Genomic DNA, 23529 nt, shown 5'->3' with positions numbered 1-23529 from the left:
ACAGTGAACTAAATGAGTTTTGTTTTCGGTATCGGAAGTGATCAGCCTACACTTAGCAAACAACAAAAGATATCAAGCAAATTAACAAGCAGAGTCTTATAGACAGAATACCCAATTACCGCCAGAGCAATTCAGAAGCGCGCCATTCGGAAGCGGGAGAGCGGCTGCCGGCGAGCAGGCAGCCTCCCCAGCCCCTCCACGCAAACGGGAACCTCACAGCCTCAGCGGGCTTCTCACCGCCGCTGCGAGGGCCTGCGGAGAGCTCTTCCTCTAATGGCAATGATTGCAATCTTTCCACATATAAGTTACTAACATAAGAACTGACAGTTGCAAGGCTGAATTTCTTTGGAACCATAATTATTTATGACAGTTTATTACAACAGCTCCAAAACATATGGTTACCTTATTAGAAATTAAAATTCATTTTCATATAAATCTCAGCATGACATTACACCAGAAAAACTAAAGTAACTCCAGGGGATGGCAAATAATTTCACTTATACTGTTCTAAGGTTTGGCAGTTCCAATATGAATTTAAACTACTTGTAAATATAAAAGCAGTTTTGATAACGCAAATAATCCATCTAGAGGCAAACAGGGCATAAACATTATTTTCTTACAGGCTTCTGAATCTACTTAGTAAAGAATTTTGACGTATTTTGTTTGAAAACTTTATGTCCACTAGCAAATCCGCCTTCTCTGCCTTTCATATATGTAACTATTTGGGCGGTGCAGGGGGTGGGGAGGACATTTTTAATTTTTACTCTTCCACTAGCAAGTTGCATACAAGCAGCCTGAGGTCTCATTTAAAAAGCCACAAACTCACAAATGGAGGAGCTGATTGATTAAGTGTCTACCTTTTGATTATATTAGACATTGCATGAATTCAAATTCATCTTTTATAAGGTCATCATTTAAAATAAAATGTCTTTTTCTATGAAAACAGTAGACATAAAAAATGTATTATTTGAATATTACCACCATGAGAAGGGACTTTCAGTAGTAAACAGAATTACATAAATCAGTGGAAGCCTTAAATTGGCACTGTCAAGTAACTGAAGTCTTAAACTAGATTGGTAAGTGTTTTCTTTTAGAGAACATGTAAACTTTAAAATAAACTGGTATCAAGCCACATGTTTAGGAGACTGGGGGAGTTGCTTCCCTCCCCCCCAAAAAAAAAAAAAAAAAAAAGTCTCCCTGAGAAGACTTCGGTCTGACTGAAACAGCACCATTGAGACAGCCTTTGAGGCAGGGATGGTGACCTTCACTGTAACATTTTCCGATTTTCTCCTATTCGCTATGGTTTCAACATACACAAAAGTTCAGTGCACTTGCAATCATTCACTATCAACAACTGTCAACAATTTTCTTAACCTTAGGTAAATCCAGTGTATATAGTTACGCACACATATGCATCTAGGCAGCACAGAAAATACAAGTTCACTATGGTTTACTGTGTTACACGCTGAATGCTGCAAATACTGACATCCTGTGTGGAAGGCTTTTGTGGAGACGACAAACAGAAGGACCAATATTAAAGGCTGATCCAGAAGCCAAGTTAACAGACACCATGCAAAACTACAGCCATACATCTCAACAACACAGAAGGTTCATGCAACACTACATAACGTTAACGCCACCTCCCAAGAGCCAACACAGCAAAATTAGAACAGTTGCAGTGGAAACGCCACGCAGGGGAACAAGATTCAACAGTAGACTAATTATTTTCTACAGCAAAAAATGTATCAGCTGCGGGAACTCAGTGGATTGCTCTCTGAGTGTTGGCTGTATGCAGAACTGTGTTTACCACTTATTCTGCTTAAGCTGCTTGTAAGAATCAATAGGAGTTTTGTATAGTAAACACCATAGTTAGTTACATATAGGATGCATTTAGTCAAAGGTTTAAATACTTGAGCTAAATTTTATGAAACACTCATCTTCAGAACCATAATAAAAGCCACCTTGTATGGTAAGAGACTTTCTTGTTGCTGTATGTTTGCAACAGGAGTGTTTCATTTCTGCATTTCACTAAAGCATGCTGATAGTGACAGTCTTTGCATTTGGAACTAAATCGTTAAATGTGTCAATTTTCCTGACCTCTGTGAGGATTTCTTCCAACTTCTCCAAAAAAACTTCCTATATGGTTTTCAGAAAACAAACACCTTCCCATCAAACCAAAACCCATGTAAATATCTTTGAATATTTCAACATATTTATGTATCCACCTATCTGTAAAGAATTTCATATTACATCCAATATAATCCAAATGAAAAGAAAAAGAAAGCATTAAAAGAGCCTGGAACACATTTAAAAATTACAAGGAAATTAAATGTGATTTTAGTTTCAAAATAACTAGCAGCAAAATCCTGAGGTTCAAGGCTTATTCACTCTCAGGTTCAGAGTTTGACTGCCTATCTGTGTAAGTCAACCAACTCAGCAGTGTTATCTTGCTACTTCACAGGTAACAATATTCCTCTACAAACTTCAGAAAATCTCCTACTTAACAAACCCAAATGCTGAGATGACGACTAACTTGTGGAGCTCAAAATCAACAAGCATAAAAAAAATAGTACTTGAATTTTATTGTTAAGTACATGAGATACAAAGCTTCATCTAATTTGTCCTCACAGGCCTGGGCCCGAGAGCAGTCTGTGCCGCATGCTTCGGTTCAAGTTTAGGAGCAAACGAGCACTCATTTTTCTCCATCCCCAAAGCCTTCATGCTTATCTCATATACTAGTTTGAACCCTAACAGGATTAGTCTCAGGTCTGGGATTAAAGGCAGCACTGACGAGCGTAGCAGGATTACGCAGACCTGGTCTCGGCTGTGCATGAAACTATCAGGATACCACATCTAAATTTCCTGAATCCTAGTAAAATGTTTCAACTCTAAAACATCCTAGAAGTCAAAAGAAGCAAAAAATACATATATTTTGTGACATTCGGATAGAAACTATTATAGGCAAAGTATTGCTTTAAAATAAAAAAAAAAAAAAAGCCTATAATGACTAAAAGAGAAAACAAAACCATTCTGTAGGTACTGTAAGATCCTATGAATTTTAGGAAATTCTCTTCTGTACCACTTCTAATAACTTATAAATTACTAGTAACTGACTTGAGTGAAGAGAATGATCCAATGCTCAAAACATGCAGAAACAAAGAATTCAAATAACAAACGTTATTGTGTAATTGTGATCATATTTTAACAGAATGGATTCACCAAAAGAAAGCAATAATCCCAGAAACTGAGCTTGAACTTCACAGGAGATACTCTAAGAAATGTTACTAAATACACATTTAACAATTTTTACCGTGAATTAATAATTTCTTATGCATATTTTTCTACACAAAAATATAAATAAATCAAACCTCGTCAGTGTTTTAAAAAGCATGAATACACAGAAAGGAATAAATATGGTAGACTGTCCTTTGTATCCCAACCCCGTTAGCTCAGGACTGCAAATTTCTTGAATGTAGCAGTTGTGGAGGAATGAAATATAAAAGATGAGTTTAATTCTGCAAAATGCAGTTCTCCCATTTTGGTGGCACTATAATGCAGAATACGAAGGGGTCTTCCATAATTTAGGTTGCTACGAGTTTTAGGAAAATTAGCTGCTTACAGTCTCATGTTGACTTTCAATGTCCTCAAGCAATTGTGTTGTCTTGAACACAGCTACTTGCAGAGAAAGTCAATCCTCAGTACAACTAAGTGTGACCCAATCTAGTCTTGACTAGTTATATTTTACAAACCGGACTGTAGAACTTCACATGATAAATTATGAAAGATTTAGAAGCTTCAGGAAAACTTTCTATTTTCACTCACAGATGTAATTCTAGGACAATAAAATAAATTCAGACACTCATTCAGACACTCATTCAGACACTGAGGGCCCGCTGACTCTAAAGCCTTTTACTTAACTATAAAAATGAAATACAGCCTTCCTCGATGCTACGGCAAACTTTTGACACAGGCAGACTCTGGCTTTGCTGGGGGGGAGGGAGCTCGTACCACTGAGCAGCTTTGTGCTGGCTCTGCACTAAGCCCCAGAAAGCTGGCCTGGATCAACGTTGGAAAGCCTGAAGAGAGAACTTTATACCATTCAGTTTCCGGCTTCTTGAATGGAGCTTCAAAAGGTGCCATCAGTGAGTTTCCATCCTTGTGGCTTAATGAGCGCTGCTACAACCTGGACAGAAATTATCAACTTCTTTCATACCTTCTTCTGAAAAAAATTCAGACAGGATGGGGGACTTTGTTGTTGTTGTTACTATGGCCTGGAGTGAGAACAAAGAGCCTGGAGTTCACAGTGCCAATTCATCTTACCTGTGCCATCCCATAATCCAAGCTAGATTTAACTGACGTTATGATTAACATTATAATTGCTGAAATTAACATACATAATAAGAATAAATAAAAATAAAATACTCATTTCACTTGCTAGAAGATACATCCAAAAGTGTGTGGTAGCTTGATAAACTGTGAACATACACAGGAAATATTGCCAACCAACTGTAATACATTTAGACTCCTTAGCAAAATTATACGGTATTACCTACACAAATTCAGTTTCTATGCCTATAATTCTGGGCCATAATTTGAAAAGTTTTATGATTCAAGTGGATAGGGAGAGTTCTTCCCGTACAACAGTGACACGCTCCTAAATACAAAAAGTCATCGAGTTAAAGAGGGGGTGAGTTCAGGCAACAAGATGCCAGCTGGACTTGGAAGATTTCCCATAAATCCTCGAATTTAGATTCGCCCATTAAAAAATAGGAAAGAATGCAGGAGAGAAAGATGATTCCTTTTGAAACACTTCTGCATGCAATGAGCCACAAGGGAACGATCATTTTAATAGGAAGCAAAGGTCAAGAATGTGTTTAAATCCCTATGGTATCTAATTTTTATTTACCCCTAATCTTACGATTATGATCTTATGTACAGAATAACAATAAGCAAGGAAGAGGCCATAATATAACATGTGCTCAAGTTTGGAGAACTATCAGTTTTCAGGATTAAGTATTTAGTAAATGATTCACTGCACAGCCAGGTAAATGGTCCAAAAGGTAGTAAAGGCTTTAAAAACAAGAATTAAATTTTTGTCTTACCTCTAAAGTTGTCTTTTTCAGAGACTATTCAATTAAATCCATCTCATCGTCTCTTTTTACACCTCTTTCCTACTTTCTAGTTTCAGAAATATTCTCTAGGAGATGGCCAATCAGAGATTAAACCAAGTCCGCGCTCAAATACGAAAAGTTTGTATATATCCTACCTCTGTAAGTGTACTTTATTGTTATGCTGAACCACAGGCAGTACAAGACTAGTTAACTCACTCTTAAGAGAAAACAAATTTACATGGAAAATAAGCATTACATTATTCTCTGGGGAGTCAGCCAATAATTGTTGGAAATATCAGACAGATTGGATTGATGGAGATACTGATAGGAAAATAAATTATACAACAGAGAACAGAAACTTTATCAACTAAGGATGCTCCTGGGATGTTTTGTTGCCACTCAGTTAAGCAAACTGAAAAAGATTCCCTTGATGAAGATTGCAAGAATCATTTTATTCATCTTTATGCCACCTCCCCCAATGCCGTGAGTCCTGGAAAATCATTATACCTCCTCCCTATACTACAAAACAAGCAGAAGGTTTTTGGAAAAGCACTTAGACTTTGAGTAGCATTTCTAGACTTATGTGACATTTATGAAATGAGGAATAATTTCGTAACAACAAATTAAGATCAAATGTCTGGAGTACAGAAAGTTAAAGAAGTGACTGAATCCAGTTCATTCTGAATGATCAGGACAAAAAATGGGGAAGTGTTTTCATTAAGATTAAGGAATTTAGTTCATTAATTCTGCAGGCCGAGCTAATAGCATTAAGATGACCTCAGAGATTAGGTCATATAAGAAAACTAACTTTGCTGCCTGAATTAATTTCATCAACATATATTCCTCACAGAGCTTATCTTGCCATTATTAACCTATGAAACTTGGCCAGTGAAGGGGGGAACTCACCAAAAACCAGTACCAGGCATTCTCAACAGTACATTTGTCCTCAGAAATTTTGCCCTCTTCTTTAGGGGCAAACAGACTATCCTGAGATATTCCACCCTAACCATTGGCTAATACGCCAATAACTATCTGTCACAGAAGTTCTGTTTATTTTCCTGCAAAATACCTTTCTTTTTGTCATCTGTTCCTAAAAGACCAACTCAAATTCACACATCTTGCTTATATTCTTTAAATCAGAACACGGAGGGAAGATATCCTATAGAGTATGCATCATCCACCTTCAGTAAAATAGTGAAAAAGCACCCTGCAAAATAGCAATCAAATGGAATTATCAACCTTCTATGCCCACATTGGAAAGGTTTTTCTACATTAAATTCTTTATCACAGGAATATGCAGGGTGACACTAGTTAACCAGAAGGCAAAAATAATACTCCTGTGCAGCATGAAAAGGTATCTTTTCATATGTTACTGTATGCTTTTTACTAGATGTTTTCTTGTAGGGTAGGTAGTCCCATATGAAGGGTAGAAGGTCAATACTAATTTTCTTGTTTGATGCACTTTTTCCCCACTCCAAATTAAATGTAGGTCCAGATTCATCCTAAATATTATGTTCCATAAAGTCAAGAGTACTATAATTCCCTCTCCAAGGTCAGTGAGAGGAGACATGCATTTACCTTAACTGGGAGATTCATCCCACTTGAGATCTAAACAGCTTTCACAGTGAATCCAAGTCCAGCAGCAATTAGATCATAATCACATTTGCACCAATATAACAACTTTTCTGGCAGAAAAGGGCTGTTAACATTTCAAGCTAGAAGTGGTAAAGAAAGAAGAACTGAAATGTGGAAGGAAAAAGTAGTTCTGCTTTTGCTCTTCACTTTGAAATATATAGCTGAAACTCACCAAGTTCTTCACAGAAGAGATGGTCATTTGCTTCTTAGCATCTAGCAAATTAGGATAACCATGCTAGCAACAAGTCTAACTTTCAACTGATTTGACCTGAGTTTTCTAATTTCGTATTTGAGCTTCAGACTCTCCATTTGCGGTCTCCACCTTCCACTTTCCTGTCTCTTACTCTGCATTATGAGGACTGTCCTATACATGTTTGTAGAGTGGTCAAAGACTGTGGAGCTTTCTCGCTTTGAAGAGAAGTGTAGAATATAAAATATCTGCTGTACACGTCAAAAACCTGAAAGAAGCAGCACTAACACAAGCTCAAATGAATTTCCCATTATAGTCCTGGTTTTGCCACTGAACTGCTCTAACCGACTGCCACGCACATGGCTCTCAGCCCTCACACATCACATGCTGAAAATTCACACCTTCAACTTGAATGTTTGCATCTTACAGATACTGGACTCTCTGGCTGTTCCCAGAATTTACCTGTGCATATGTGACAGAGGCTAGGCTTAACACTTGTGCCTAGCTATTCCCATATGCAGGAAAAGATGTTAAAGCTCAACATTACTAATAAATAGAGATATCTCTATAAATCTTTCTGCAAATGATAAACGCTATATGCCGATGTACAACACAGATAGGCAAGTGTCCAAAAAACTTTTCTGTTTTTAAATGAAATACATTGCTTTACTCAAACACTGAGAATTTTCAGTTATCTCTTTCATTCAATGCAAGTTCCATTTGTTTGTTCATCTGTTTCAAAACCAGTCTTCTCTAAATACATACATTATTCCAAAAAAAAGTACTCATATAGTGAGTAGTTATCCTACGCATATATTTTAACATGATGAGCTGCTATCTACTTGACAAACAGCTGAGAATGAATTCATTCTCAGAATTATTTTTATTTATTGAACAAATCTGTTGACGCCAATTCTCTGACAGACTAGAAATCTCATTTTTTTCCATTGTATCACAAATGTGAATGTAGAATGCTAAAAGAAAAGGCATAAATACATGTGAAAACAAAGCAATACAGACTCGAATCCTTTAGAGATCTTACAGTATCAAAATAATGCCATGAAGTCCAACCACACAACAGGATAAGACTGTATCAATAAGAGAGAACAGAAACAACCCTAAAAACCTAGCGAAGGTAAACTAATACTAAACATTAAAATTCACACACGCAAGTATTTCAAATGTGCTGGAAGAGATGAGAAATCTGCAAAGCTCCAAGTTAATGATCCAAAACATTTTGAACTAAGGTACCACTTAGCAGCATGTGTCACGCATATGAAATAGTTTAACTTCACTGTTTCAAAGAAAAGAGTAATCTTATGTGCCATTTGAGTTTAAAGGTTTAGGAACAACAAAGATGCATTCAAAACTATAGCTGAGACTTCTATATTTTCTGTGCTTCTACAGGTCTGTGCTTCAGTCTGCTCAGGTGTTTTGCTTATTTAATTCTTACACAGTACATATGGAAACCCACAACTCTGCAAAGAAAACCTTACACTTATGCCAAAACCTGCCAAATTCTGTCTTCAGATGCATGCCTATGTCTTGATTTAAATCACAGTTTCAACATGCGTTTCAGATGTTATACAGACCACTGGGAAATGGTTCTGTTTAGTAGATTAAACACACAGATGAGAGAAATGAGACTGGAGAGCCAAAGGTAGCGTTGCAGAAAGCTGTCCCATGGTGGTGAGCAGTGAAGGGTGGGGACGGGGCAGGAGTCACCTCCTGGCCAGTCAGTTCATCAGTTTGTAGCTCGCCTTTCCAACCAGCTTTCCCTTCTCTAAGCGATCGCCCAGAAACTACCCTCCATCTAGCAATTTCATAACTTACTAACATTTAGAAATTCTCCTCCTCTCTCCTTTATCTATCCCATGTTCTCAGGCAGAGAAAACAAGCTATATTTGTTCTGTTGCCTCATATTTCATCCAGTGACAGAAGCCAGGGCCTTGATTTGCCCTTCAAAAATTCAATACAACACAGACCAAAGATGTTGCAATTTCAACTAATTTGTTCAAAAAGTCCCCTTTCCCTTCCCTCCTCCACTATTGTTAATGTTCTGCCAACATCTCCAAAATATTTAAGCTAAGATGTTTAAGTTTCTGCCATAGAGAGAAAAAAGAGAATCTGCAACAACATTAATAAAACACTAAAACCTGATGAAAGTAGTTTTCAGAATGGGATTCTATTTTTACTTTAAAATATCAAGAAAAAAAAAATCAAATACTGGATTCTGTATCACACCTGATAAAGAGCCTTATTGATGTCTTGATTTCTGAGTAGTCCTTGCAATACAAACAAGTTTCTCAATAAACAGCACCTCTGCTGCCTGCCTTTAGAACAGAAGTGTAAACTGTTTTCCTGGTTTCTTAGAGTTTGTATGTAGAAGGCTTAATTTTTGTTGGCAGACTGATGAAATGTCGTAAGATTTGTAATTAATTTATTGAATAACTTTATAAAATGATATTTAAAGTAATCCTATTCACTTATAAGGTGAATCCCCATGAAAATGGGATCATTTAAGCCAGTTCATGCATGTCTGTTTTTCATTCTTTCATCTTGCCTTCATATTCTTCCAGTATATTTTAACAGCTTGTCAAAAATGTCATCTCCCTTCCATCAACACTGCTAGGAAGAGGCAGCTGGGCAAATGGTTTTATAAAGTACTGCAAAAATGTCCTATGATGGCCAAAAGATTAAATATTACAACCTGATAAATAAGGGCATTAAACAACCTCACAAAGCAAAGGCAGGAAGGAACGCGTTATTCATCAATTTAGCTTTTAATTTGTCAGTCACAGTTACCAGTAAGAGCAAGCTATAGAAAACAGGGTAGCACAGGGAGAGGGAGAACATAAGAAAGCCATCGTGCATTCTTTCCTGTGATGAAGTAATACATCTTCAGAAGTACCTCAGCTACGCTCATCTCTGAAATATGTCTCTTCTGTGTAATAGGAAGACCATTTCAGAAAAGTACCTGGCCCACAGAAGCACTTCACCAAGTACTGCAGATCACCATTTCTATGGCCAGCCTCCATAAACCTTCACACTTAGCTTTCTAACAAATGCTACCGGAATTCCCGCTTCATAAGTTAATACATGCTATAAAGACGTTCTCTAAAAAACATCTTACAAGGTATGTACTTCTGTCTGAAAAGTGGTATTTTGAAAGTTGTAACGACAGCACGGCCACGGCACGCTGAGGCAAGAGCGCAACAGCAAAGTGTGCCCACAGAAAGGTAATCTGAACAGTCCGGCAGCATTTCTGCCTTTCTAGTTATCTGAAATGTGAATTTTTTCAAGGAAAAGGGGCCCTTATGATATACACCATCTTGAAAACTGAACTTAGCAATGCAATTCATTCTCCAATCATTATTTAACACTGCACTTCTGAGTAGGTTGTTAAGGGGACAGGTCTTTGAACGTTTTGTTTACCTTCACAATACGCAGAGTCCCCTTGGACAGAGAGATAACCATTCTTGCATTCACAAGTAGCTTTTGTGTTCCAGTTCTTGCATTCTGAATTTTCACCACATATATGCCCCTCTGCGCAGAAGTTATGTCCTGAAATACAAGCAACATGCAACCAGGTATTAAAACATGTTTATTCCAGACATTCAGAATATAGAATTTATATTGATTGTATTACTCTCCAGATAACCTTTGACTTACTACTTTCCAGAAATTCTCCCTCTATCCAACCTAGTACACATAAGAGTTTTCAGATTCCTCTATCAAGCCATTCTTAGTAATGTTATTTTGTTAAAAAAAAAAAAAAAAAGGTATTTGTATGACTGTTTTTAGTCAACCAAAACACTTTCTGATTACTCAAAGCAGGAAGCCATGCCAATACATTAATCTTCCACTGAACCTACCCAAAATGTCACCTCAGCCTGATGCCAAGAAACCAACCTACATCAAAAAGTGTAGTGTTTTTAAAAACTCTTCACAATTCTCTAATTATGCACAATCAAGCATGTGGTTTAGAAGAAACTAGGCAAAAATGAGAAGTTGCATTAGAACACAAAACTACACTGATAATCAAGACAACTTCGTATACTGCTTTATCATTGTAACTTGAAAACCGGATTGTTTCTATAATCTAAAATTAACCTCAAAAATATGCAACATTTTGTAACGGAGAAGTTTTATTAATCTCTCATTTTCCCTTGGCACATTCTCAGTAGTTTATTTGTGAAATAACATTATATGGGATATAGGTAATTTCTAAAAACATGATGAATTTCCTGCTTCCTTCTACAAAGGCAGAACTGACTGAAGTTCTTTTTTTTCTTGATTTTCAACACTTCTCAAGCATGTCTCAAAATCTCTCTGAAGTCCAAAGGTAAAAGTAATTGCAACCTTATACTTCTTAAGGTACTCCACCAGAAGTACTGTAAGAGAGGACAGTACCTCATAGAATTTGATATTTTTAATTGATGGCTTTTTTGATTTTTTTTTTTTCCTATTAATACCAGGAGTCAATTTCTACTGGCTTAAGATATACAAATTGCCAAAGATAAATTTGATTTTGGTCATTCTTAGTCTTTCTCAGTTTTTCTCCTTCTCTGGAAGGAGGGAGATGGGCTTTTTTGTTCTTTTATCATTTTTGGTGACTTAAAAATTTACAAGCATGACTTTGAACTACGCATACCAGAAACATAGGCAAAACATCAGCAACATGCATTCCAATTTGCACTTCTATGAATATACATGTACAGGTTTTGTCAATTTACTCATAAAGGAGCAAAGTAAAAGTTCTAGTTCACTGATTCTAAAACTTTCTAAAATCACTTAAAGACAGCTAAGAAAAAGACAACTTGGGCTTGTAAGGTGTAAATGTCAAGCTCAGATCATACTCTTGTTCATACTCTTTGCTTTGATATTTAGGGAACTTCTGAAAAGATCAGCTCACATTAAATGTAATTTTCACTTAAGGTAAGGAAATTTTCAGAGGGCTATCCCTGAAGTTCAAGATTTGGGGGGGGGGGGGGTTTAACCACACATTTCAGTCATCTATTAGTTTAGAATGTAGATTTTGTCATCTTAGTACACTCCAGCCTTCCAAGACTGACTAGGAAGGCTAACCTAATATTTGGTGGCAAATCATCAAATATATGTATGTATATAAAAACATACATATAAAACACTTAATGGCAAGGTAAATAATTACTCAGTGTCAATGTCCAACTCTATCCTTAAACTTACTATACGATACTTAAACAACCAAGGTATCTTCCTTGTGCTCAGTTAGCTTGCTCTTTCACTGTAATTCAACTCCCTCTGCATTCCTCAAGAAAAGCAATCCATATCTTTGGGCCTTTTTTTTTTTTTTCTCTTGTAATGAAAACTGCAGATACTCTTTCTAGTCTTCATTCATTTCACAGTCTGGTAAAAACCACTGAAGTATTCCAAATACAGCCTCATCAAGCCTGGGTATATTTTACACTGGTAAAAAGGGTGCAGTTCCACTGCCTGTAGCCATTTATGTTATCACAGGTCTTTGACTTTTCATTTCTGCCTTTACAATTGTAATTGAAACTGAACACTGGAACCCATCTCCACAAACTTATCCATTCAGCATCTAATTTATACTCTCTGAGTAGGATTAATGTTTGTTAGCCTTCTGAATAATACGCAAGAGATGAAGAATTTTACATTTTGTCACTGCTTTCCCTAAGACTATTACACCCTATTTCCTGCTACTTTACAATGATAATTCTTCTTTGAACCCATTTATAGTGTTATATTTGATTATTATTGTTAGCTACTAAGAGCCTCAGTAACAATTAGTATGCTAGGCTAGGTACTATACAAACACCATATGGGAAAATGTTTGAATTTAGTGTGAATTGTTACTAGTGTCTTTGGATTTGTTACGTCTCTCGCTCTTCCAAACTTGCATGAAGTATTTCATCTTTCTCAGTATCTTTTAGTTAGAATAATCCTTAAAAAAAATTTTATGCACCAAAAAAACCCTTTTATTCTAGATTGTTTTTATCTCTGTAACTGTGCATTTTATCACGTATCTACTGTTTACAAAATGGTATTTTTCTTCTATATGTGATTGGATTGGGAGACTCCAGCTGATAAGCTCACATTAAATTTAACAGTGGCAAAAGGGATGACTTCTCAGAGTTCCAGCACAAGTCCTGAATCCTAGATTGCCTACCGAGCCCTAGCAACACTTTCTCCAAAGCACAAGCCCTTGATTAGTTTTCCCCATCACAGCATAGTTCTATGAATTCTGTGCTGGTGATCTGCCATATACGAAATTCATAAATAGATACAATGACCATCTATCCATTCTATCTATCCATCCTAACCATCCATTTTGTTCCACTAACGCTGCTGCCTTTATTTTTTTTTTAACTCTGCAAAAATCCATATTGCTTTTGACGCCTTATTATCAATTCTATTTGAGATGAACCATCTTCATTCAGAGTAAGACTTTTTCAAGGCTGAAGTCTGTGAAAAGAGCACAGAAGAACAAAGTAATATGCCAGTAATGCTTCAGTTTTGTAATTTAACTCTGTGTAATTAGAGGCTCTAAAGAACTTTTTATTGTTCTCATCTCATTAGGAATACAAATTGTTAGAACACCTACCGCATCTGTAGGTTGCCTTGGCATTCATTATCATAAAAGACTTGCAAAATACTGTTTCCTACCTTTTAAGACCATTGACTAAGAGTGACTCAACCTCAATTTCCCACAGCATTTCAGAAAACTTGTTCAATACCTACATAAATGGAATGTGGCAAGCCATTTCTGTTAAGAGCATGCACGTTGCTTCAACACTGTATGTTACCAAGCTTTTGCAAAACAAAGGTAATTTAGCGTTAGCCAGCAGAAAACCCAAACATGATGGTATTGAAGAGTAAGGGCTCGTTGTGCCTCTATCAGAGCAGGCACACCATGGATCAGAGGTTCTTGTAAGAGTTTTTCTTGTTCAGTGAAAAAGCACATTTAGCATTTCAAAAGAGCTAAGAGGAGCATACCTAGGAAGTATTGCTCTTGACTCTCTCAGACTCATTCCTCCCAGCTGTGACTTTGGATGCAAAGAAATAATAAAGTGCTATCTACTTTATCTTAGTTCATGTTCGCCTTAAGTGCTATCCCAGCTCTTCAGGCAAATAAAGACCACCTGGTATTTGGACAGTAATGTGAAGAAATAAGCTACCTATGCTCTTCTCACCTTTAACAGTCTCAAGTCAACATCAAACTTCGGCATATATTTTAATTCACTCCTGTTCAGAAAAACAGTCAGGAACACGCACAGGGCCTACCAACAGGGAATACGCTTTCATTTTTGACTAAGCAGGGGGGACCTAGGCATTGACTTAAATGTCAACCTATGCATGGCCAATCTATTCACAGGAGCAATTATTTATCCTCAAGACAGCAGAATGGAAAAGAACGCAGACATCTGATTTTTATCAGTTCTTTGCTATGAAATGGATTACAAGTTCCTTTAAAATACCTAAGCACACAGTAAAATGACTTGCTGATACTGCAGTGTGATGTGAGAATCCCAGCTACAGGTGGTAGCTAGCAGAGGGCACAAATTCCTATTGCCCAGGTGAAAACAACTGAATTACTGAGACTTCAGAATATTCAGCAAAGTCTTATCTAAGACAGTCAGCTCCCCTCTAAATACAAGAAAAGGCTTTAAATAGAATCATCACGTCCCAGCAAGCCAGCAATTGGAGAGGATTTGACAGAAGCACACGAAATCTTAAATAGTTCTGATAATCTAAACTAATTTCAGGCCAACACAGATGACAAGGCAAGTGAGCTTGAATTAAAATTACAGATAAACACGCTCAGAACAGATGTCAGAAACTATTTCCCCCACACATACACAGGCAATCATAAATGTGCACAACAGTCCTTCTAAGTCATTCAAGACATTCAAGATACAATTACATAGTACCATGAGGGGAATTAAATATTGAAGAGCGCGTTCAGATTTTTGATGAGCCTGATGACCTCTGTTCCTTCCTCAAACATTTCTGATAACATTATTCTCCTCCTTATCGAGGCTGCTGAAATGTTTGCTTCATTTTTTTTCTTAAGAGTGTATTTGTATCTTTCTCTTTCTACTTCTGATATTTGATTGCACAATGACCATTAATAAATGTGGTAGGACAGTTATGAAAAGGCTCAGATTTCATGCTACCAGACCAAAAAATATCACTTCTGTAGCATCAAGAGCTGCACTTAGAGGACTTGGAGGTCTCAAGTAGGTTATCTGAAATTAAACATGTATTCCATTTTTGGCCACTAAAACACTATTCTTAGTTTTACAAACTTCTCTACACCTTCAGGCCTGCTTCCCAGAATCTCCTTTTCTGGAGTAACACATAAACCTGCTTTGCACTGTAATCGAGTTATTTAAACACCTAATGTGTTTGCTAATTGAGCTTAATTACTGGTTGAAGGATGCAAGAACTCATCCAAGACTATGGGTGCAATCAATATATTCTATATCACTTCAGCTTCACATGGTCAGCAGTGATGTGTCCCCATTTTTCTGGGTGTCTGGTAACGTCTCTAGGACTTTCTGTACTTCCTCCAATATCCCTAGTCATTCACTTCAGAAACTTTAAAACCTCTCTTCATTAGCCGTTCAACAATCCACATGTTCACTGTTTCACATGTCAGAGCCTTCTAAGAACAACACTGGTGATGTTTTCATTAATAGGATTAGCAATATTCAAAAGGTCCAAAGTAATTTCACCCTCAAAATCATTACAGTTATTGCAGTTCAGCCCCACATTTATTGCATAAATGTGTAGAGCAAATCTGCAGGACAACTCACAGGAAGAGTCATAAAATTTGCACTAGCAATTATGCCCTCTCATGATCTGAATCAGTTTTTAATGAGTCATGAGCAATGAAGCACTTTGCACAGCTTTTATATCTTCTGAGACCATGGTCCCAGAACTCACGGTTTGACATAAAACAGTAACTTTACAGATTCTTCCAAGCTGCTATGTGAATGAGGGCCTTATTACAAATAAACGCTGTTTATTTGTATGCATTAGAATAATGGTACTGCAAAGCCTAACAAGCTTATAAAGAAAAGTACTTTGAGGATAATAGAGTACTTCTAAATCCTAAATACTACTATAACTATGTGTAGGAAGTAACTAATTCATATTTACCAACCTCCAAATGAAAAAAATAGTGAAAATTTACACCTTGAAATAATTCGTACATCATAGCAATGCACAAGGAACATTTGATTTCTGAAAAAGCAAAACTTGGTTCCACAGCTACAGAGGGAGAAATGAAAAATATCCTACTTGAAGAGCCTTCCCAAGCTGCTGTTGAAAGAATTGGGAACTCTCTTAAATCACAACAATGCAATATACCTAAGTATGGCAGAAGCCTCATTTTTGGTTTCAGCTACTGTTTTCTGTAGTAAAATGCACACTCCAGCTCATCAGTGGGATTCTCCACCTCCTGCTCTCCAGTGTCAGTCAATCTAGTTCTATCAGCCAAACCATATTAAAGATAGCAAATAAAAAAGAAAGTAATAGCAAATAAAAATTACTTTCTGCAGAAAGCAAACAACTTGCACTCCTTCATTATCTGTAACATCTCTTTTAAGCAGCTAGGGTTGTTGAGTCTCTTCTTACATACCAAAATTGTGAGCATAGCAACATAAAAAAATACTCTCATGAAACTTTATTTGAATCACTCATTCCAAAGAGGGGAAAAAAATCACTCTTTCAAAAACATACACTGTCTCTGGCAAGGAGGAAAACAGTTAAAAGGAAGAATAAAACATTTTTATGACACTATATTTTGTATTAGATTTGCTCCTGGGCTATAAAAAATGTATATGCATGCTGAAGGGAAAATGAACAATTCACCAAAAAGTAGTAAAATACATATTTTATTACACAAAGACTCTGTGTAAAATTTTACAATTAACTAAAACTTTTGTAAGCCTAAAATAGAGCTTACTAATACTACATTATTCTGCTGAAAAGTGTAAAGGAGACATTTATACGCAAGTACAACAAGTTAGTGCACTGTTGATGGAAGAACCGCAGGTGAAGGGCAAAACTAGATATATCCCAGGTAAGTAAACTTTCAGATATATATATGGATCTGACAGAGATTCATTCTTGTGCTCAGATATGTAAGTTCACAAAACCTGTTATTTTACACCAAAGTTCTTCCATACTCTACCTACTTCACTGTACGCCTTATACAATCATTTCACTGAAATCTAGAAACTAAGTTTTTAGTAGTATGTTAGCTTTTGCTATATTATAAGCACATGTAGCAAGGCTGAGAAAGAAAAGGTATCATCTGCTGTTTTTACTTTTCTAACCATTCAGAAACAATAATGACCACCTAGGAGTCCACCAGCTGTGTGCATTACAGTATTCAACCTCATACTTTGCTGACTCACAATTTCAATCACCATAAACATCACAGATACTTTTTTTTCCCTACACACCCTATTTTATTTTAGGCATTAACTTATTATTGTGGTAGGTATTACAGAGATCCCTGAAAAGGGTATGGTCTTATACCACAACATAATAAAATTTCCATACTTAACTCCATGTGCTGATCCCTCACATTCATCCTTTCATTAGGCAGAAATTCATCTGCTGCAGTTAGCATAGCACAAGCTGCAAACTTCCTATCCTTCCCCAATTTAACAAAGCTATTTTATAATTTTTACAGAATATGGAATTCAGTAGAAGTTTTTGTGTTTCAGAAACTACATATTAAAGAAAGGATACACTGATATAAAAATAAAACCTATCCATCATTAAGTATGTACTGATAAATGAGACTAACAATTCTATGCAAAGTTTAACGTTACCGCCTACTAGTAAATGCTTATTAATCATCCTGTTAATAGTTACAGCTAAAGGCCAGTGCAAAGGACAGGTTGCCCAGAGAGGTGGTAGAGTCTCCTTCTCTGGAGATATTCAAAACCTGCCTGGACGCGATCCAAAGTCCTATCTGTGCCATCATACATAACATGTGACATGAAATGTGCACACCATGTGCAAACAATCCATGTGGGTTTCCAATAAATGCTCCAATCACTCAAGACTATGTTTACTACAGTATTTCTTCCTCAGAATTTTTTCTTGACAGTAAAAGCTGCATAGAGTCTCTGCAAGAGGTCGCTCCTGCCGAACACGGGAAGTGCATCCTACATCCTATCCCACAAAGTACATGCTGGTACAGGATGGGACCAGAAACCATAGTCTGCTTGTCATCTCAAGAGGCACCTCTTTGCATAATAAAGCCCACACAATATATCAAATTGTTTATAAACATCATTTTTTTTTACACCAGTGTTTCTACAGATGACAACATTATATACTACCACTTGGGGTTCTGTGCAACTGACAGAAAATGTCAAGTGGTATATATTCTATTTAAAGAAATAAAAAGCAATTTAGGAGTGCTAACCTCAACCCAGCAGTTTAGAAAGTTGACAAAATTAATAACATCTAAATGTAAATTTGAAACAAAATTTACAAAGCAAAGATGAAATAGAGAAAGAAGGAAGTACTGTTTTAGCAGTCAGCTAATGCAGAACTGAAGTGAAAGTCTGATGCATTAACTTGAAAGCATTGGAAAAAAAAAAAAAAAAGCATTCATAGGAAGCAAAGGTACATTTCCTTCCATTGCTTTGAGAGACCATCACATAAGTATCCATAGTCATGGTATTTTATAAACAATAAAAACAGATGTAGGGTATATATCTAAAAAAAATACACATAATTAACAACAATATAGAAACGATTAATTATAGAGCTTATCTTTCATCAATTTTGAAGCTCTTGAATTTCTAATGCTTTTAAGTAATAAAGCTTATTTTTTTTCAGTACTGCACTACATCAAACTGGACCATCTGTTAAGCAGTATCATTAAGACACCCAGTCCTCCGAGAGAGAGAAAAGCAACATTTACTGCTTACTTAAATAGCTAGAGATGTTTCTAGAAACTGCTTTAAAAAATTGGAATGTATAGCCTTAGTCCCTGATCCAGCAAGCAGTCTCAAACGTGTCGGCCCCTGAAACTGCGTACAAACGCTCGCAAGGTCAAGGCCTTAGTAAGCATTTAACTACACAAATATTTATTAATATTTATTGGCTAAGGGAGAGATTCAGAGTCCCTCCTTTGGCCTCTCCAATGACATATGGGAGAAATTTATGCACAGGCGAGCAGGTAGACCAGCAGCCCTCACAGCCATCTAAGCCTGGAAATGTCCTCTCGCTAGAAAATTTCTGAGGTACATACCTACATCTTAACATTATTACTGCACATTTACAACAGGCAGCTCAAACGCCCTTTCCAAAGGGCCTGGCACCCTCCACATCCAGCGCAGTTCCAAGTTCAAGTGACACAAAACATCTCTGTTTCAAATAACTCGTAATGAGGGGAATTCACAAGGACACCAGGTCCTGTATGCCCTCTCTCCCCGACCTCTTCCTTTCCTCCCTCCTCCTCTTTATAATCCAGAGTAATTACAGCTTTGTATCTGATAATTCTTCTACCCAAAGGAATAGCACCAACTAGTTTATGTGAAGGCTAATTACAGACCCAGCTTTGTAGAGGTACCTATCATCTCATTAAACAGGAATTGCTCATTCCAGTGTATCCCCCAGTTAAATCAGCGACATATATTCCTTCCAGGCACGCATAGTCTCTGGCTTACCTTTGCAAACACTGCAGCACTGGTTCTCTGGAAGAACGTGGTCTTTTTCCGAGCAGTTCAATGGAGGACAAGTCTCTGTTACTTTTACTAAAACTCCATTCTGGAAATAAATAACATTTTTTTAAAAATGACATTGATGAAAATATGTGCAATGGCAAAGATCACACAATTTTCAATCTATAACTCTGGCAATCTTTAGTAACAACAGTAGTAAACTGACAGGCAGCATTCATTCTTTACACTGTAACAGCAAATCTAACGTTAATCTACTTGGACATTTCTATGCCCACAGCTGAAAGGGGAAAAACAGAAAAAGGAAAAAAAAACCGACACTTAGCTCAAAATTCTATAGTTCTCTTCCTTCCTGTAACCTGTTTAAGTATTTGAAGGAATTAAAGTATTTCACTCCAGGTTTTAGTTAAAGAATGTATTTCTGCTTTAAGTAAGTCCTAGTTTTACTCCTCTTACAGTAATTTCATATTCTACATACTGCACTGATATTTTATTTAACACAAGTAAATATAGCAGAGAGAAGACCAACGTTTTCAAGTGTCATGTATTGTCCTGCTGTGTACAAATTACAGGCATCTGCTCTTTAGAAGTACTGATAAACTGATTTCAAGAAACTAGGTCCTTCAATGGTATAATGGTGCAGAAATCCAGTCCTGAGGTATCCAAACAAGAAATTGCTGTGTAAAATGCATGTCTAGGTAAAGACACTTGCATGATTTTGATTTATTCTAGCTTTAGAACGAATAAGGCTGTGTAAGGGAAATCCAGCTGCTGGTGTAGAAATTTCTAAAATAATAAACATAAGGGTATTTGGGGAGATTTTGCAACATCATTTTACTCCATCTTCTTCCCAGTCCAGGAAATCAGCTCAAATTCCGACCCAGCATATCTCCAGATTAACAGTTGTCCTGCTTAATTCTAAACACATGTGCCAAAATAGCCTCCTATTTTCCCTCCTCCTCCCACCTTCCACATACCTTCGTTTACTTCATCAGCGTCCTTTCTTCTAGGGGTATGTTACCACTGCAAACCAGCAGGGGAAGAAGATACCAACAACCAGTCTTTTGCTCAGTAGGAGTCACAATAACTATCCCACAGGACTGTCCACACTTAAGTGATCCCATTTTCTTAGAGGCCAAAGGACTGGAAAACTCCACTAAGGAGGCAGGTGGCCTGCTACATTGCCAACACACCTTCTTAATACAAATTATGCCCTCACTCTTCCCAAAATGTTTTTCATGATGCCTCAGATGCCAAAATGAAAAAATGGTGTGAGAATTTCCACTTTCTTAAAATAAATAAAACAATGATATTTTCTAGCCATCCTGATTGCACAGAAAAGTCTAAAATGTGACTCAAATGCATCTGGGGCTAAAACAGCAGAGTAGAACTAAATATCTATATAGATTCTTTTTATACATATATCTAAAATATATATATATATATATATATGCCTATGTATATATCTAGTGTACGTATGTTTGCATGGGTGTCTATCTAATACTTACAAGACAGTGCCACGCTGTGCTGAAAGTCTACCTCAGGTGCCAGAATCAGTAGAGATAATATTAGTATAACTCTTTGCTGGCAATTAGCCTCACCAGAGTGCCAGTCTGATTCAGCTTTGCTGCTTCAGGCTCCAGAATTAGCTCTCCCAGCTCTCCTATACAGCTCCACCTGCAGAAATGCCCGCTGAATGCACAAGGCACCAATGACGCACAAGGCGTGGGGCAGCTAGCAGCACTTGTAATTGAAAAGTAAATTTAGCAGACATAGGGAATGCAAAACTGACCATTTTACAATCACTTCTGGTGGCTGCCATTGAGATTGCAACCTAGAGGTTAAGCGTGGCCAAGCCATTTCACTTCCCAGCTGTACTTTATTGGCAAGTTCTACTAGTTGTTGCCATGAAAAATAAATAATGAAAAACCTCACAGGCATCAGTTTTTTGTTCTTCTTTTTTTAAAAAATGCTCCCTAGGGTATCATACAGAATGCATCTTCTAAGCAAGTACCCACACAAACAGTGAAGTTAAATGGAGGTATTAGGTCTTCTTCTGACCTCGCTTCCATAAGTGAAAGGGAGGAATCCCACAAGCTTGCCCATGCTACTGCAGCAGCAGAAGTGATGCAAGAACCAGACACACGGAGCCATCATTTACTATCATGTTATCAAACTACCAGCTGGAAAAGCACTGGCTATAATTCATTGCTTAGTCAAGCTCACACAAGACAGTTGCAGCAGAAAGGGTACAGTATATCACTGTACCGAGGAAAAGTCTTGACTGACGATAAATCTGGTCAAATAGATGGCAAGAAATCAAGAAGTTGTTTGAAAGGCAAATCAGCGGTCAGGATGAGTCAAAAAGCAAAAAATTTCAATCCTCACGCCTTCTTTAATGAACCATAAGGAGATAAAAAGCACAAAATTAAGTGAGAGCTCTGTTAACTTTGTAAGATTTTACCTGCCTCAAGTTTCATATTTTCTGCAGAACTTGAGACTTGGGAAAACAAGTCAAGCCTATATTCAGAAGTTATGTTTTAGAACAAGAAAAATGTTTCTCTGCTGAAACATTCTTTGGATTAATATCAATCTGATATAAACTAGCACAGATCCAATTATAAGAATCATCATCTTTAGATTTTTAGATTGTATCCACTGGGATAAGCAAGAATAGTTCATACTTTTCAAAACTATTGCTTCAGGCTGCCTTAGAAAAATTACTGCAACTTCTTATACTCAGTTCACATATGCCTTCACAGAATCTGGACAGAAATAAATGTCAAAAAAAAATATTTTCTTCTGGAATAAATAGGTCAGCTTCAGCTGTGATATACAATCTACAAAGCATTGGATCTGGAATCAAACTTTTACAACTATAAAATTGAATTTCTTGGAATTACAAAGTTAAATATATAAAAGAATCGACTCTAAGCCTAATCAGTGACAACCTGAACCACAAGTTCAAGACAGTTCATCTTCAAAAGGTTAACTTGAGAAAACAACAGCAAGATTTCAAATGGAATTATTTTGTTTCATTTTAGGGTTGTTTTTCCTTGTTTTAGATATTACTGACTAACCTTCCAGCAGAAAGGTCCAAATAACATCCCAAACTACCATTCCCAGCACCATATTATTCCTTAATTTTATGAAAAACTAAGTCCAATTTCTTGCAAGTCAATGGAGCCTTGTCTGTCTTTCTAGCATTGGTACGGCACTCGTTGACTGCCCACTCCCAGCACTACTGAAAAGGAGCTTCTTATGTATCCTTTGCTGGCAAACATACCATCCAGAGTGGGCACCATTACCTAAGTAACTACTTATTTTAACGCAGAAGGGTGCAGTTTTCTAACCCACGGGCACGCCTCCATTTTCTGGGAAGCACCGGTGCGCTCATGTTATCTCTGTAGATTAATATAGAGACTGTTTGTGGGCAGGACTCCAGCTAGGAACAAGCGAACAACTGTCCACCAGTAGCATAAAAGTCTGGATTAGTTTTCAGAAATAAAATTCTCCACATAGCCTGACAAAGAAAAACTTTGATCTATCCAAATCTATCAGTATTATTATTTTTGTTAGGTGGAATAAATACAAGTTAAAAGCCCTCTTAAGCTTGGATCAGTACCTACACAAGGCATAAAATAATTGCATCGTCACATAATAATGCAAATGTAAAATTTCAATTGCATCTTCTTGACATTACCCCACCTACAAATATATCCTTCTTTACCTTATCCACCTACAAATACATCCTTTTTTACAGACAGAAGAATTATTCCCAAAGATATTTCCCCTCAGGTTTTTAAAGTCAACTTTATCAACACTAATAAATTGACAGTTGACATGTACCCTCTACAGTATGTCCTTCATGGAC

The 23529-nt window shown here is 36.8% G+C and overlaps 1 protein-coding gene across 1 annotated transcript in view; it reads right to left on the bottom strand.

The window, feature by feature from the left end:
• The window catches only part of NELL1 (neural EGFL like 1), a 292319-nt gene that overhangs the window by 196237 nt on the left and 72553 nt on the right, over nt 1-23529 (bottom strand). Inside the window, exons 11-12 of the mRNA XM_062576297.1 lie at nt 19644-19743; nt 10372-10500 (exon numbers count right to left, since the gene is read on the bottom strand). Of these exons, the coding sequence (XP_062432281.1) occupies nt 10372-10500; nt 19644-19743 (229 nt within the window). The remainder of the gene's footprint in view (nt 1-10371; nt 10501-19643; nt 19744-23529) is intronic.

This window comes from Rhea pennata, chromosome 5 (genome assembly GCF_028389875.1).
Source record: "Rhea pennata isolate bPtePen1 chromosome 5, bPtePen1.pri, whole genome shotgun sequence".
In the NCBI taxonomy this organism is placed as follows: Eukaryota; Metazoa; Chordata; class Aves; order Rheiformes; family Rheidae; genus Rhea; species Rhea pennata.
The sequence above is the reverse complement of the archived record's forward strand: the minus strand, read 5'-3'. Positions and strand labels throughout refer to the sequence as shown.